The sequence below is a fragment of the Symphalangus syndactylus genome, chromosome 17 (genome assembly GCF_028878055.3).
Source record: "Symphalangus syndactylus isolate Jambi chromosome 17, NHGRI_mSymSyn1-v2.1_pri, whole genome shotgun sequence".
Lineage (NCBI taxonomy): Eukaryota > Metazoa > Chordata > Mammalia > Primates > Hylobatidae > Symphalangus > Symphalangus syndactylus.
The window spans coordinates 20,382,761-20,396,621 of NC_072439.2; the positions used below are offsets into that span (position 1 = coordinate 20,382,761).

Genomic DNA, 13,861 nt, shown 5'->3' on the forward strand with positions numbered 1-13,861 from the left:
GATATAAGCCAGTGTATGACTTTTCTTTGTCCCTCTTGGTATGGCATTTTTGCTGCTGCAAAACTGTTACTGTATCTGATTATGGAGTAATATCCTTGACCCTGGTCGGGGGGGGCAGGCCACATTATCTATGATATACATCCTATGTAGGCTTTCTTTTTTTCTGTTTTTTTTTTTTTTTTTTTTTTTGAGATGGAGTCTTGCTGTGTTGCCCAGGCTGGAGTGCAGCGGCTCAATATCAGTTCACTGCACCCTCTGCCTCCCAGGTTCAAGCGATTCTCCTGCCTCAGCCTCCCAAGTAGCTGGGATTACAGGCATGCACCACCACACCCAGCTAATTTTTGTATTTTTAGTAGAGATGGGGTTTCACCATGTTGGCCAGGCTGGTCTTGAACTCCTGACTTCAGGTGATCCACCTGCCTCAGACTCCTAAAGTGCTGGGATTACAGGCATGAGCCACTGTGCCTGGCTGCCTATGTAGGTTTTCTGAAAACTGAAACAGGCACGGTGGTGCATGCCTATATTCTCAGCTCCTTGTGAACCTGAGGCAAGAGGATCACTTGAGCCTAGGAGTTTGAGGCCAGCCTGGGCAACATAGCGAGACTGGTCTCTAAAACAACAACAAAACCTGAGAGGGGTGAGAATAGGTGGATGATGAGAAATTACTTAATGGAGGCCGGGTGTGGTGGCTCACGCTTGTAATCCCAGCATTTTGGGAGGCCGAGGCAGGCGGATCACAAGGTCAGGAGATAGAGACCACGGTGAAACCCCGTCTCTACTAAAAATACAAAAAAATTAGCCGGGCGTGGTGGTGGGCGCCTGTAGTCCCAGCTACTCGGAGAGGCTGAGGCAGGAGAATGGCGTGAACCCGGGAGGCGGAGCTTGCAGTGAGTCGAGATCACGCCACTGCACTCCAGCCTGGGCGACAGAGCCAGACTCCGTCTCAAAAAAAAAAAAAAAAAAAAAAAAAAAAGCAAAAAACAATAAAAAAGAAATTACTTAATGGGTACAATGTACACTGTTTGGGTGATGGATACACTAAAAGCCTACGCCTCATCACTACCCAATACATTTGTGTAACAAAATTGCACTTGTACCTCTTAACATTTTGTTTTTTGTTTGAGACAGGGTCTTACTCTGTCACCCAGGCTGGAGTGCAGTGGTGTGATCACAGCTTACTGCAGCCCCAGCCTCCTGGGCTCAAGTGAAGTAGTCCCCATCCCTCCTGAGTAGCTGATACTACAGTCACACCCCACATGCTTGGTTAATTTTTAAAATTTTTGTAGAGATAGGGTTTCACCATGTTGCCCAGGCTAGTCTCAAATTCCTGTGCTCAAGCGATCCTCCCACTTTGGCTTCCTAAAGTATTGGGATTACAGGTGTGAGCTATTGCACCCGGCTGTCCTTAAATTTATACAAAAAAAAAGGTGGGGCACAGTGGTCACCCCTGTAATCCCAGCACTTTGGGAGGCCAAAGCAGGTGGATCACCTGAGGTCAGGAGTTCAAGACCAGCCTGACCAACATGAAGAAACCCCATCTCTACTAAAAATACAAAATTAGCCAGGTGTGGTGGCGTATGCCTATAATCCCAGCTACTTGGGAGGCTGAGGCAGGAGAATCACTTGAACCCAGGAGGCAGAGGTTATGATGAGCCAAGATCACACCATTGCATTCCAGCCTAGGCAACAAGGGTGAAACTCCATCTCAAAAAAAAAAAAAAAAAAAAAAAAAAATTCCTAAACATCTGCCCCAGCATTTTGGAGAATAATGGATCAAGGACCTGAGTGACAAACATCCCTGTACCCACCACCTGCTTCATATCCTTTATTTTTAGGGCAATGAAGAATCCCAGATAGAGCTGTTGCTTTTTTGTAAATCTCCCTAATTGCCCTCCCAGTCCTTTTTTTTTTTTTTTAACTTTTACTTTATTTGCAATCTACTCATTGCTTAGGACTTAATTTCTTAAGAGCTGTTTTAGATTCACAGCAAAACTGAGTGGAAGATATAGAGATATCCCATCTATCTCTGCCCCACACATGCACAGCTTCCCGCATTATCTACATCCCCAACCAGAGTGGTACAAGTGTAACAGCTGATGAACCTACATTGACACATCACTATTACCCAAAGTTCATAGTTGACATTAGGATTCACTCTTGGCATTGTACAGTCCATGGGTCTGCACGACCTACTCATTTTTAACCCGATTCTCTCAACAGCCCCATTGGGTAGACAGAACGGCAATGATTGTTCCCATCCTGCAGAGGGGGAAAGTGAGGCCTAGGCTAAGCAGTGATTTGGTGGCAGGGCCAGTCCTTGATTCCCAGGTTGAGATGAGGATGAACCACTGCCTCCGGCTCCAGGGAAACAGCCCTGGCACCAAAAGCTGGCTGCCCCTTCTGGGAGTTTGCAGGCGTGAAGGGACAGTGCAGAGAGTCCCAGGCAATGAGGAAACCCATGTAGGGCAGCAGAGTCGGACCTTTAAAGGGATTAACAGTGCATGTGGAGGGACCTTTAAAGGGATTGACAGTGCTTGTGGAGGAAGGCGGGGGGAGTCTGCAGGCGGCGGATGGAACGCAGGGGCGAAGAGGGCGGGAGGAGGACTGTGCACCCATCGCTGAGCCCCATCCTGGTCCTCCGCCCTGCATCCCACCCACCTGCCCACCCCACCAGGCCGTGACCCGCCCTACGCTGCCCGACCCGCACCTCTCGCACCCGCAGCCCCCTAAATGCTTGGAGCCACCATCCCACCCCGAAGAGCCCAGTGATCTGGAGGAGCTGGAGCAATTCGCCCGCACCTTCAAGCAACGCCGCATCAAGCTGGGCTTCACGCAGGTCTGGAGGCACCTTGCAGGCTGGGCGGTGGGCGTGGGGGCGTGGCCAGTTGATAGAGGCCGCGAGGGGCGTGGCCAGTGGGTGGGCGGAGTGGGCCCAGTGCCGGAAGGCCCCACCCTGACCTCCGCCCCTTCCCCGCCCCACTGGCCCAGGGTGATGTAGGCCTAGCCATGGGCAAGCTCTACGGCAACGACTTCAGCCAGACGACCATTTCCCGCTTCGAGGCCCTCAACCTGAGCTTCAAGAACATGTGCAAACTCAAGCCCCTCCTGGAGAAGTGGCTCAACGACGCAGGTGGGACTAGGCTGGGGTTCCCGCGTAGGGGGCGGGCAGTGGCCGGTGGCCGCGGGAGGCGCCTTCTCATGCTCATGTCTCCCCCGGCGTACAGAGACTATGTCTGTGGACTCAAGCCTGCCCAGCCCCAACCAGCTGAGCAGCCCCAGCCTGGGTTTCGACGGGCTGCCCGGCCGGAGACGCAAGAAGAGGACCAGCATCGAGACAAACGTCCGCTTCGCCTTAGAGAAGAGTTTTCTAGCGGTGAGGCCCCCCTCTCCTGGGTGGCCCTCACCTGAGGGGTGGCGGGCTGTGGGCCCCGGGCTAACGAGTCCTCTGCCTGCAGAACCAGAAGCCTACCTCAGAGGAGATCCTGCTGATCGCCGAGCAGCTGCACATGGAGAAGGAAGTGATCCGCGTCTGGTTCTGCAACCGGCGCCAGAAGGAGAAACGCATCAACCCCTGCAGTGCAGCCCCCATGCTGCCCAGCCCGGGGAAGCCGGCCAGCTACAGCCCCCATATGGTACCAAGAGCCCACCTGGGGGGTGGGAGACCACAGAGCTCCGCAGGCACCTGTGTGAAGCCCACCCTGCCTGGTTGTCCACAGAGCCTAGAACAGAGGCAAGAAGAGTCACTCTTGGAGACAGGCCATCATGTAGATGGGCACAGTCACACAGGGACAGTTTCCAGGGAACTGTGGTCTTAGGTGGGGGATACAAGCACCCCTAGATACGCACCGACATAGCCAGACACAGAGTTGTCACAGTGCCATAGCTACACAGGAAGGGATATATGTCCTGGGACGTGGTCCAGGTTAGAACACACAGGCTCACAACCACACGGAGGCAGGGAGAGGCACTTATTTGCCATTCAGGGAAATTGTCACACCCATGGGCGTACTCTCAGGTCCATAGCTATACACAGGCCCACTTGATATCAGACACAGCTGGGACATCCTTTATCCCATCCCTTTATTTCCATTTCTGGAAAGAGCTGTGATGCTCCAGAGAGGAGCCCCCACCCCCACTGGTGTGAAGGAGGCACTGTCTGAACTGAGTTCTAAAGGACACGGGAGAGTTAGCCAGCCACAAGAAGGCAAAGAGCCTTCCTGGACCAGTGTGTACTAAGGCCTAGAAGCCAGGGTGTGCCCAGCCCAATTTGAGAAACTCCAGTGCAATTTAGTATGGTTGGTGCTGCAGTTTATATGAATGAGGTTGCGGAAGGAATGGGGGCATGTACCCCAAGTTTTACAGTGAAGAGCTGGAACTTGAACCATGGGCAGTGAGGAGGTAAGGAGTGGTTTTGAGCTGGGGAAGGAGAGAGTTACATTTAGTGAGGTTTCTGGGGCTGATGCAAAGGTGAGACTGGAGGTGGGGCGGCCAAGAAGGAAGCTGGTGGATGGTCCCAGAAAATCAAGTAATATGACATCTCAACACCCTGATGCAAAGATATGCATCCATTTAGCCTCGCACTTTAGATCCGCTCTTTCCCTGCCTGGGTCACTTTCAACAGTCTCTCCTGCATTGCTTGCCAACCCCACTGGTAAAAGGGTGGTGTTTGCTTGTCCAGGGAAAAGAGTTTTAGTTTTGCAGAACCAACAATAGCAGGAGCATGTAGAGCAGCCACTCTTCCGGTGCAGTCACTTTGGACAAGACGCAACCCTGCAGAGACTAGCCAGATGGGGCGGTGTCAGAAGAGAGGTGGGGAGTGTTCTCAATGGAGAATTAGCCCTTCCTGCTTGTGGCTCAGGATCAGCTAGGGCAAGTGTGAAGAAAGCACATGGAATAATACAAATGCAGCCTTGTGCCAAAGCCCCCTGCCCCCATCCTGGGACAGAGGAGTGGGGTCCTGCAGGAAGCATCACAGGGGCTGCTGGCAGACAGTGGCTAACCATACCTCCTTTCTTCTCTCCTCAGGTCACACCCCAAGGGGGCGCGGGGACCTTACCGATGTCCCAAGCTTCCAGCAGTCTGAGCACAACAGGTCAGGGAGGGCAGAAAATGGTGAGGGGGGACTGGGAGGATGTGGCACAGGCTGGAGCCTGAGGTTCCCAAGTGGCTCTGGGTGTCCATGGGCCTCAAGACTGGGCCCGGGGAGTGTGGGTGGGGGAATGGGAGAGACAGTGGGAAGAGGGCAGGACTCACCCCTCCTCTGCAGGAGCAACTCAGCTTTAATCTGCTTTACGATTTCCTATGAGAAAAGCATGGGCCTGGTAAAAGGTGAGGCACTTGAGTTTTGTGCCTGGCCTCTGTCATTTTTAAGCTGTGTGAATTCCAGTGCTTACTTTATCCTTCTAAGCCTCAGTTTTTATAAAATTATTATGAATGTGTAATACGTAAAAAGATATAAATACATGTATGTAAGAGTGTATGTGTATGTACACATACACACATACATGCATACATACATAGTCTTGTACCCAGAGTTCCCCTCCCTCTTCCTGCGACACAGCAGGTTTATATGTATGGTTATACACCATATATATAATAATAATATAAAATTGGCTGGGTGTAGTGGCTCATGCCTATAATCCCAGCTCTTTGGGAGGCCAAGGCAGGCAGATCACCTGAGATCAGGAGTTCGAGACTAGCCTGGCCAACATGGGAAGCCCTGTCTCTACTAAAAATACAAAAATTATCTGGGCGTGGTGGCGTGTGTCTGTAATCCCAGCTACTCGGGAAGCTGAGGCAGGAGAATCACTTGAATCCGGAAGGAGGAGGTTGCAGTGAACTGAGATCACACCACTGCACTCTAGCCTGGTGACAGAGTGAGATTCCATCTCAAAAAAAAAAAAAAATATATATATACACACACACACACATAATATACATATATACATAATATATATACACATAATATATATATATATACACATAAAACAACATATTGCCCCTCCCCAGGCTAGAAAATAGTAAGTGGAGATTTATAAAGTAGTAAGTGCTTGCCTGGCACTGTACTAAGCTCTTTCTAAACTGCATTGACTGACTTAATTCTCAAACTCATTTTATGAGATAGGTTCTATTATTATCCCCATTTTCCAGGCAAGGGATCTGAAGGTCAGAGAGGTTAAGGCGCTCACCCAAGGGCACTGCTGGGATGAGACAGAGCCACGAGTTTCTACCCCAGCAGTCTGGCTGAGTCTGGGCCCTCAGCCCCTGCCAGGTTGCCCATCCTTCGGCTGTGGCAGTGTGCCTGGCACCCTTCGCCCCTCCCCAGCCCCTAGAGGGAGCCATAGGGCTTTGTCTCCTGGGCGTCCCCGTTTCTAGTCGGTAAAAAAGTGGTTCGTGGCAGGGAGTCTAGAGTGCCAGGGCTCAGCAGGAAGCAGCTGCTCTGACTTCCATTGTTATAACAGGGGTCACCATGGCAGAGGCACAGGGAAATGACTCTGGGAAGAGAGGGCAGGGAGGTCTAAGGCTGTTCTGACTGAGGAGATGCTGCGTGAGCTGGGCGGGAGGACAAGTAGGAGCTGACCCCAGGTTCCTCAGTGGGGGACGAGTGGAAGCTGAAGACCCCATCTTTCTGTCTCTCTCTGGCAGTTACTACCTTATCCTCAGCTGTGGGGACGCTCCACCCCAGCCGGACAGCTGGAGGGGGTGGGGGCGGGGGCGGGGCTGCGCCCCCCCTCAATTCCATCCCCTCTGTCACTCCCCCACCCCCGGCCACCACCAACAGCACAAACCCCAGCCCTCAAGGCACCCACTCGGCTATCGGCTTGTCAGGCCTGAACCCCAGCACGGGGTAAGTGGGTGTAGGTGGGAAGCTGTGGGGAGAAGCAGGGTTGCTGCTGCTTCTAGGGTGGGGAGCTGCACCCCAGTTATGTTGGCAGGTCCCTGCCCCTGCTAATGCCTCTGCTTTGCCTCTTGCAGAAGCACAATGGTGGGGTTGAGCTCCGGGCTGAGTCCAGCCCTCATGAGCAACAACCCTTTGGCCACTATCCAAGGTGCGTGCTGCCTCATGTCACACCCATCGTCACCAGCCCTATCCTCTGGGGCCTCGAGCCCTGCCATTGCTGCTCCAGCCATGCCATCCCGCCCCTGCTCACTGCATTGCTTGCCTCTTCATACCCATCTCACCTTTGGGGAAGGTGTGAGGGGTGCTGATGGGGGTCAGTGGGACCGATGGGGAGATGGGGGGCACTCTGGGCAGGACGCTGGAAGGCAAAGGTCTCCCCTGGCCCGGCGTGCCCCCAGCCCAGCCTCTCTCTCTCCCTGCCAGCCCTGGCCTCTGGTGGAACCCTGCCCCTTACCAGCCTTGATGGCAGCGGGAATCTGGTGCTGGGGGCAGCCGGCGCAGCCCCGGGGAGCCCCGGCCTGGTGACCTCGCCGCTCTTCTTGAACCATGCTGGGCTGCCCCTGCTCAGCACCCCACCTGGTGTGGGCCTGGTCTCAGCAGCGGCTGCGGCCGTGGCAGCCTCCATCTCCAGCAAGTCTCCTGGCCTGTCCTCCTCATCCTCTTCATCCTCATCCTCCTCCTCCTCCTCCTCCACTTGCAGCGACACGGCAGCACAGACCCCTGGAGGTCCCGGGGGGCCCGAGGCAGGGTCCAAACCTGAGTGAGGGCCAGCCATGCCTCCCCTCCCATTCCTCTGATCCCTGCCTTGGTCCCTTGCCTGGGAAGAGGGCGAGGAGGCCAGTGGTGGGGACACAGAGGGTCCTCGGAGCAGGAGTGACAAGGGAGGAAAGACCAAAAAAACAAACCAACCAAAAAAAAAAAAAAAAAAAAAGAAAGAAACTAACCAACAAAAGAGAAAACCAAAAATAATCACAACAGAAACCAGCTGCCCCAAAGGAACCAGAGGTGAAAAACAAACAAACAAAAAACCAAAACCAAACCAAAAAAAAAAAAAAAAAAACCCACAAAATCAAACAAACCAAAAAACCAGTCGCGAGCCAGACCTCAGTGTGCTCACCCTCACTGCTACGACGCCAAATAAAAACCCCAGCCAGGGGCGGAGAAGCCTCCAGCAGGTCAGACCTCATGCCACCGAGCCCTGGCTGTGGGACCAACCCCCAACCCTGCCTCCCCCGTGGGGGCTACAGAAGGAAAAAGAGAAGATGCCAGCTTCTTAGTTCCGGCCCCCAGCCCTGGGCCAGCGAAGACAGGGCACAGCCTGTGCAGATGGGCTGGGGCTTAGCACCACCCACCAAATGTTCTTTTCCAGAAGGTGAAAGAGAAAGGGCCTGAACAACCTTACACCAAATATTCAGTAGCTTCATCCAAAGGATGTACAGAATTTTTAGCATTGTACTCAACAGAATGTGTCCCTACCATGTGTCCCCTTCTCCCCTGGCCCCCAGCTCTCCCCACCTGGGCAGGGGGTCTTGCTTTAACCTCCTCCCTCCCCCCAGCCAGGGGAGAGTTCAAGGGAAGGCCTGCGGACAACTTTTCATCCCCTGTTCCTCCCTCTTTTCCCCTTTGAAGGGTAGGCTAGGCCATTTTGCCAAGTTCTAGCTCTCACAAGTCCCTCCTCAACCCTGTCACCCTCCTCTGCTCTGGAATAGACTCCCTCCCCAGCCTGTGGGAAGGTGGAAGTTTCAGGCAAGAGGGGATGAAGACATTCAGTTGAGGGCATTCAGTTGTCTTTTTCCATCCTGTCTGTTTCCCTGAAAAAAAAAAAATTCATATTCCAGTGCCTATCCGTGGGATCCTTCACGTTCTTTGACATTAACCAGAAACCAAAAAGAGAACTCACCTCGCTTTTCCCACCCTGTGCCCCTCTGGTACTGGCGAATGCCTCTCCCTCCCCCCACATGCACACACGCACACACCCCAGTGGTGGGGTTCCTCAAGATGGCATCCCCATCAGGGTCCATGTGGTGGGGACAGTGCCACAGCCTGTGGTCCCCATCTGAGAGGGCGTGGTGGTGGCCACCACTCCCAGGAGACCTCTACAAGTCTTGGCTGGACCCTGTGTTTGACCAGCCCCGGACACGTCTCCACTGACGACGGACAGAGGAGAGACACCACTGGGAGCCACCCTGCCCTCCTGCTATTGTGGAGGCCAACAAAGTTTTGAACCAAAAACCAAAAAAACAGAAACAAACAAACAATAAATTTAAACTAGAAAAAAAGAATTTATATATATATATACGTATATATATATATATATATAAAAGGGAAAGAAGATGAGGACTCTTCAAGAATAAGACGGAACCGCGAGGCGGAGCCAAGCCCCTGCACCGGCGGTCCAGGCCCTTGTTTCCCAAGGCGGACGGAAGGACGGATGCTTCTTTCTCTTCACAAATACCTCATGGACGTCGTCTTTGGGAAAGCCGGAGGGGGCGGCTGGGGCAGGGCCTGTCCCTCGGCCAGGGCAGATGGAAGCGGGTGGGCGGGGCTGAGAGAGGGTGTCAGGGACAGGGGTGAAGAGCCCCAAACTCCCCTCCCAAATCAACTGAAAAAGCTTTAAAAAAAAGACAGGAAAGAAAGGAGTAAGAAAGCAAAAAGAACAGATGAAGGAAAACTTAACAACTTTTGGGTGGTTTGATTCCTCCTTTGATTTCTTTTTCGGTTCTCTTTTGTCTGACCTCTCTCCTCCCCCCCTTCCTCTCTCCTCTCCTCCTTCCTATCTCCTCTCTCTCCCTTTGCTCTCCTCTCTCCTCTCTCAATCTTGTTCTTTCTGGGTCTCTCCTCAAACCAAAGTGTTGCAGTGAAGGACACGAGCCATTGAAATCAGGGTGGGGCCTGATAGCCGTAGTGTGGCCCCCGCCCCTCGTTGGGCAGGAGCAGAGAGAGGGGAGAGCCCTGAGACCGCAGGGCTTTGGCCTGGGCAGCTTCCACTTTCTGCCGGACACTCTGAGGAGAGGCAGATGGAGCTCCAGGCCTCAGCGTTCTCTTTTTTCCTTGTCTCCCTTCTCCCACCTGGGAAATGAAACTGTTGGGCTGGGCGACGGAGGCAGCAGACACTCGGCCATTGCAGGGGCCTCTGGGTGCCTTGTCCGGGCAGTGGTGAAGTAGCCGCCCCTCCCACCCCTGGCACGATGGGGCCTGGCACCTCGTCTACCCATCCTCGCCGGAATGTAAGCATCTCTGCTGAACGACTCCCTGCCCTTACCCTACCTCTGAGTTTGTCCATGTTTATTTCCTGAAGAGAGAAGGGACTGGCAAGAGGGCTTGGGCCCCAGCCCAAGGGTGGAGAGGGGCCCAAGGGCTCCTGACCAAATAGGAAGGACATTTGAGCAGAGCAAAATGAAAGGAATTACAACCAAAAACCCCCTCCGAGAAGACAGGCAGCATGGAAGGCATGGTGGAGATGACTCAAACAAAAACTATGATTCTAGACCAAAAAGGAAAAAAAAAAAAAGGAAAGAAAATCCAGGACTCACCACCACCCACTTCATCCTGCTTCCTCCCCATCAAGTCCCACCACCTGGGACCTCTCCCCACCCCAGTATGTGGGAGTGGGGTAAAGAGGAGAGGAGGAGCATGGGGCAGATGCCCTGACGTTGGTGGAGGGACCCCTGTGCAGCCGGGGGTGCTGCGGACCCTCCCCATCCAACCCTCACGCCTAGGAAAAGAAAAACAAGAAAAAAGAAAATTCCTGGGAGGGGGAAAAATAACCAAATCCCAAGCTTTAACTACAGCTGTGAAACCAAATATTGGGAAGGGGGTAGGAGGGAGGGAGGGGCAGGTGAGCCCCAGGTCTCCCCGCTGGGCCCCCCTCCCCCGAGGACTCGAGATAAGGCACCAAATACCTCATAGAACTTTAATGTTAAAAAAAGGAAACCAAATATCGTTGGCTGGGGGCCAGCCAGGGCAAGGGGCTGGGGGCTGGAGGGAGCCAAGGTTGGGAAGGTGATGGGGGAATTCATGCCCCCCACCCCCATCTGCCCCTTCCACTCTGGTCCCCTGTCTCGACTCCGGGAAACAAAACTATCTCATCGTTTTTATTTTGTGGTCTGTACAGAGCCTGTGTCCGTGTGTCTGTGTGTGAGCGAGAGAGTTGGAGGGCTGGGGAGCTTTATGTGGGGGATGGGCAGGGAAACCCCAGGCTAGGCTATGGGCTAGGTTAGATGTCCAAGGTTGGGGGCCAAGGGCCTGGGCTAGAAAGAGAGATGAGTGGGTTGGAGCAGTGGGGAGCCCTCTGAATTTCTCTTCTCCCCAACCCTGACCTCCTACTTAAGGGAGGGACAGAGACTGGGTCTATCCTAATGGTGGGCCTTTTCATTGTGCCAAAAAAAAAAAAATTGATGCCAGTAACTAAACCACCTCTCTCTGTTCTCTTCTGGGGGGTGGGGTGGGTGTGTGTGTGGGGGTGGGTAGGGATGGGGAACCCAAGCCCCAATAGGAGTTGGGGCTGAGATCAGGAGGAGGGGAAGGATATGAGTTTTCTATCCATCTCCCTGGAGAAGGCCATGACGGGCTCTCCAAGCCCTGGGGAGATCTGGCAAGGGACTAGCCAAGTCAGGGTGACCTGTTGACCTGACTAGTTTTTCTAACCCACCCGAATACCAGGGTGCCTCTCTCTTCCTCTAGCCCAGGGTAGGGGGACCTGAGTGAGAGAGTGAGACAGACAGCAAGATTGAGACACACGGGCCCCCACTGGTCTCTGAGTGGGAAAGGCAAGTGCGAGAGATAAAGGCCTCCAAGAGAAAAAAGAAACAAACCAAAGATTTAACCATTAAAAAAAAAAAAAACCCACAGACAACTCCGCTACCTTTTTGTATGTTGGAAAAAAAAGTGAAAAAAATTTAAAAATAAAAATTAAAAAAAACCACAAAAACTCCAAGCCGCAGGTCCTTCATGCGGTTTAAACTTTGACCTCAGCAGTCTCCAAAGCAAGACGACGATGACAAAGGCGGAAACAAAGAAAAAATAATGTATATTTTTAAGTATTTGTCCTTGAATTGTTAGCTCCTTGTTAAACAAACAAAAGGAGAGAAAAATCCAGAGAGAAGTGTTGCTGGGACGGAGACAACTATTTACTATGTCTGTGACCCCTCCCTTCTGCCACCCTCCCCTTCCTCTCTTTCCTGTCCTCTAACCTTGCTGCCCCTCCCCCAACACGTCCCCCAAACCCAGGGGCTATTTATTTATTTATATAATTGCAGGGTGACTGGGGGCCTCTCTCGGCAACTCGTAGAGGGCCTTTGGATAATGGCAGGGTGGGGAAAGGGCGAGAAGTCTTTGGGAAGAACAGGGGCCCAAACTTTCAACTCCTTTCTGGCCTCTTGTCCCACTGCTGCCACCATCACCTTCCAAATCCAGGGCTGCACTAGGGCAAGGTGACCACCCTACTTCGTAAAGACCTGATTGGCCCAGCCCGTTCTGGTGTGGGTGTCTTTCACTGCCCAGAATGACCAGGTTGGAGTTCGGGTGGGTGAAGTTGGAGGGGGTGGCAAGTACAAGGCAAGGGTGCCCAAGAACCGGCATCCAGAAATCAGCCCTGGAGTAGACCTGCCTTTCCTCCATCCTCACCAAGTTAGCCTCCCTTTCAGTTCCGTCTGACCCCTGTGTTGGTAGCCCCTTCCTTCCCTTCCTGTACCCCCACCCTGTCTCTTCTCGTGGTAGCGGGTTAGCGTTTCAGTGTTCTTAACTCCAATCTGCTTGTTCATTGTACAATGTGCTTCTTTTAAGGCCCCATTTTTGTAACTTGAGTGTGTCATTCATCGGAACAACAAACATCAAAAAATAAAAAATTAAAAACTGTACAGAGAGAAATGATGCCTGCTCTCCCTTGGTCTCCTCTCTGTCCTGGGAAGAGTGGTGAAGAAATCAGGGTGTGGGGTTGGAGATCTGTATGCTGGGGAGGCGAGGGTTTTACTTCTGTTCCAATAGTGAATGTTCAGTCTGGGCAACATAGAACTCTTCTCTAAAACAGCCCCAAAAACTCAACTGGGCATGGTGGCGTGTGCTTGTTGTCTAGTCCTAGCTACTTGGGAGACTGAGGTGGGAGGATTTCTTGAGCCCAGGATGTTGAGGCCGCAATGAACCGTGATCGTGCCACTGCACTCTAGTCTGGGTAACAGAGAGAGACCTTGTCTAAAAAACAAAAACAAAAACAAAATTAAATTTTAAAAAACAGTAAATGTTTGGAAGTAAAACCTGCACAAACGTTCTTGCCAAAGAACCAAGTCTTTGAATTTAGGATGAATTCCTATTTCTGAATTCAAATCTCAGTTCTGCCATTTTATAAATATATGACCTTCAATATGTGAGCTTCTGTGTCCTCATCTGTAAATAAGGGACAATACTGACCTCACAAGGTTGTAGGATGATGGTCTAAGTAAAGTGCTTAGGACTGAGCTCCAGCACACTGTCTTCAATAAATGAGAACTATGAGAAAGCCAGGAAACCAGCAAATACCTCTCCATTTCCATCCCTGGATGCTTCCCCAGAGGACTAAAGAGACTCTTTAAAACCAGAGTTTCAATTAACACATTAAAAAGTTTCAACCTCACAAATAGTCAAATAAATTAACAGAAGAGTTATATGTCATTTTTTCACATCACCAAAAAAAATGCAAAAAAAAACCCCCAAAAACAAACAAAAAAAACGCCGGGTGCGGTGGCTCACGCCTGTAATCCCAACACTTTGGGAGGCCAAAGCTGGCGGATCACCTGAAGTCAGGAGTTCAAGATCAACCTGGCCAACATGGTGAAACCCCGTCTCTACTAAAAATACAAAAATTAGCCGGACGCGGTGGCGCACGCCTGTAATCCCAGCTACTCAGGAGGCTGAGGCTGGAGAATAGCTTGAATCCGGGAGGTGGAAGTCGCAGTGAGCCGAGATCGCGTCACTGCACTCCAGACC

General features: G+C 52.2%; 1 protein-coding gene across 22 annotated transcripts in view; it reads left to right on the forward strand.

Moving 5' to 3' along the window:
• POU2F2 (POU class 2 homeobox 2) overlaps nt 1–12,772 on the forward strand; it is a 75,103-nt gene extending 62,331 nt beyond the window's left edge. For 8 of the 22 annotated variants that reach the window (XM_063620933.1, XM_055250319.2, XM_063620939.1 and 5 more), the window contains 8 exons: nt 2,675–2,836; nt 2,989–3,130; nt 3,225–3,373; nt 3,456–3,632; nt 5,026–5,092; nt 6,646–6,847; nt 6,976–7,049; nt 7,325–12,772. In XM_063620933.1, the coding sequence (XP_063477003.1) occupies nt 2,675–2,836; nt 2,989–3,130; nt 3,225–3,373; nt 3,456–3,632; nt 5,026–5,092; nt 6,646–6,847; nt 6,976–7,049; nt 7,325–7,665 (1,314 nt within the window). In that variant the 3' untranslated portion in view covers nt 7,666–12,772. Of the gene's footprint in view, nt 1–2,674; nt 2,837–2,988; nt 3,131–3,224; nt 3,374–3,455; nt 3,633–5,025; nt 5,093–6,645; nt 6,852–6,975; nt 7,050–7,324 lie in introns of those variants that run through there. The other 14 variants (XM_055250322.2, XM_063620936.1, XM_055250320.2 and 11 more) reach the window with 7 other exon arrangements.
• The last annotated feature ends 1,089 nt before the right edge of the window (nt 12,773–13,861 follow it).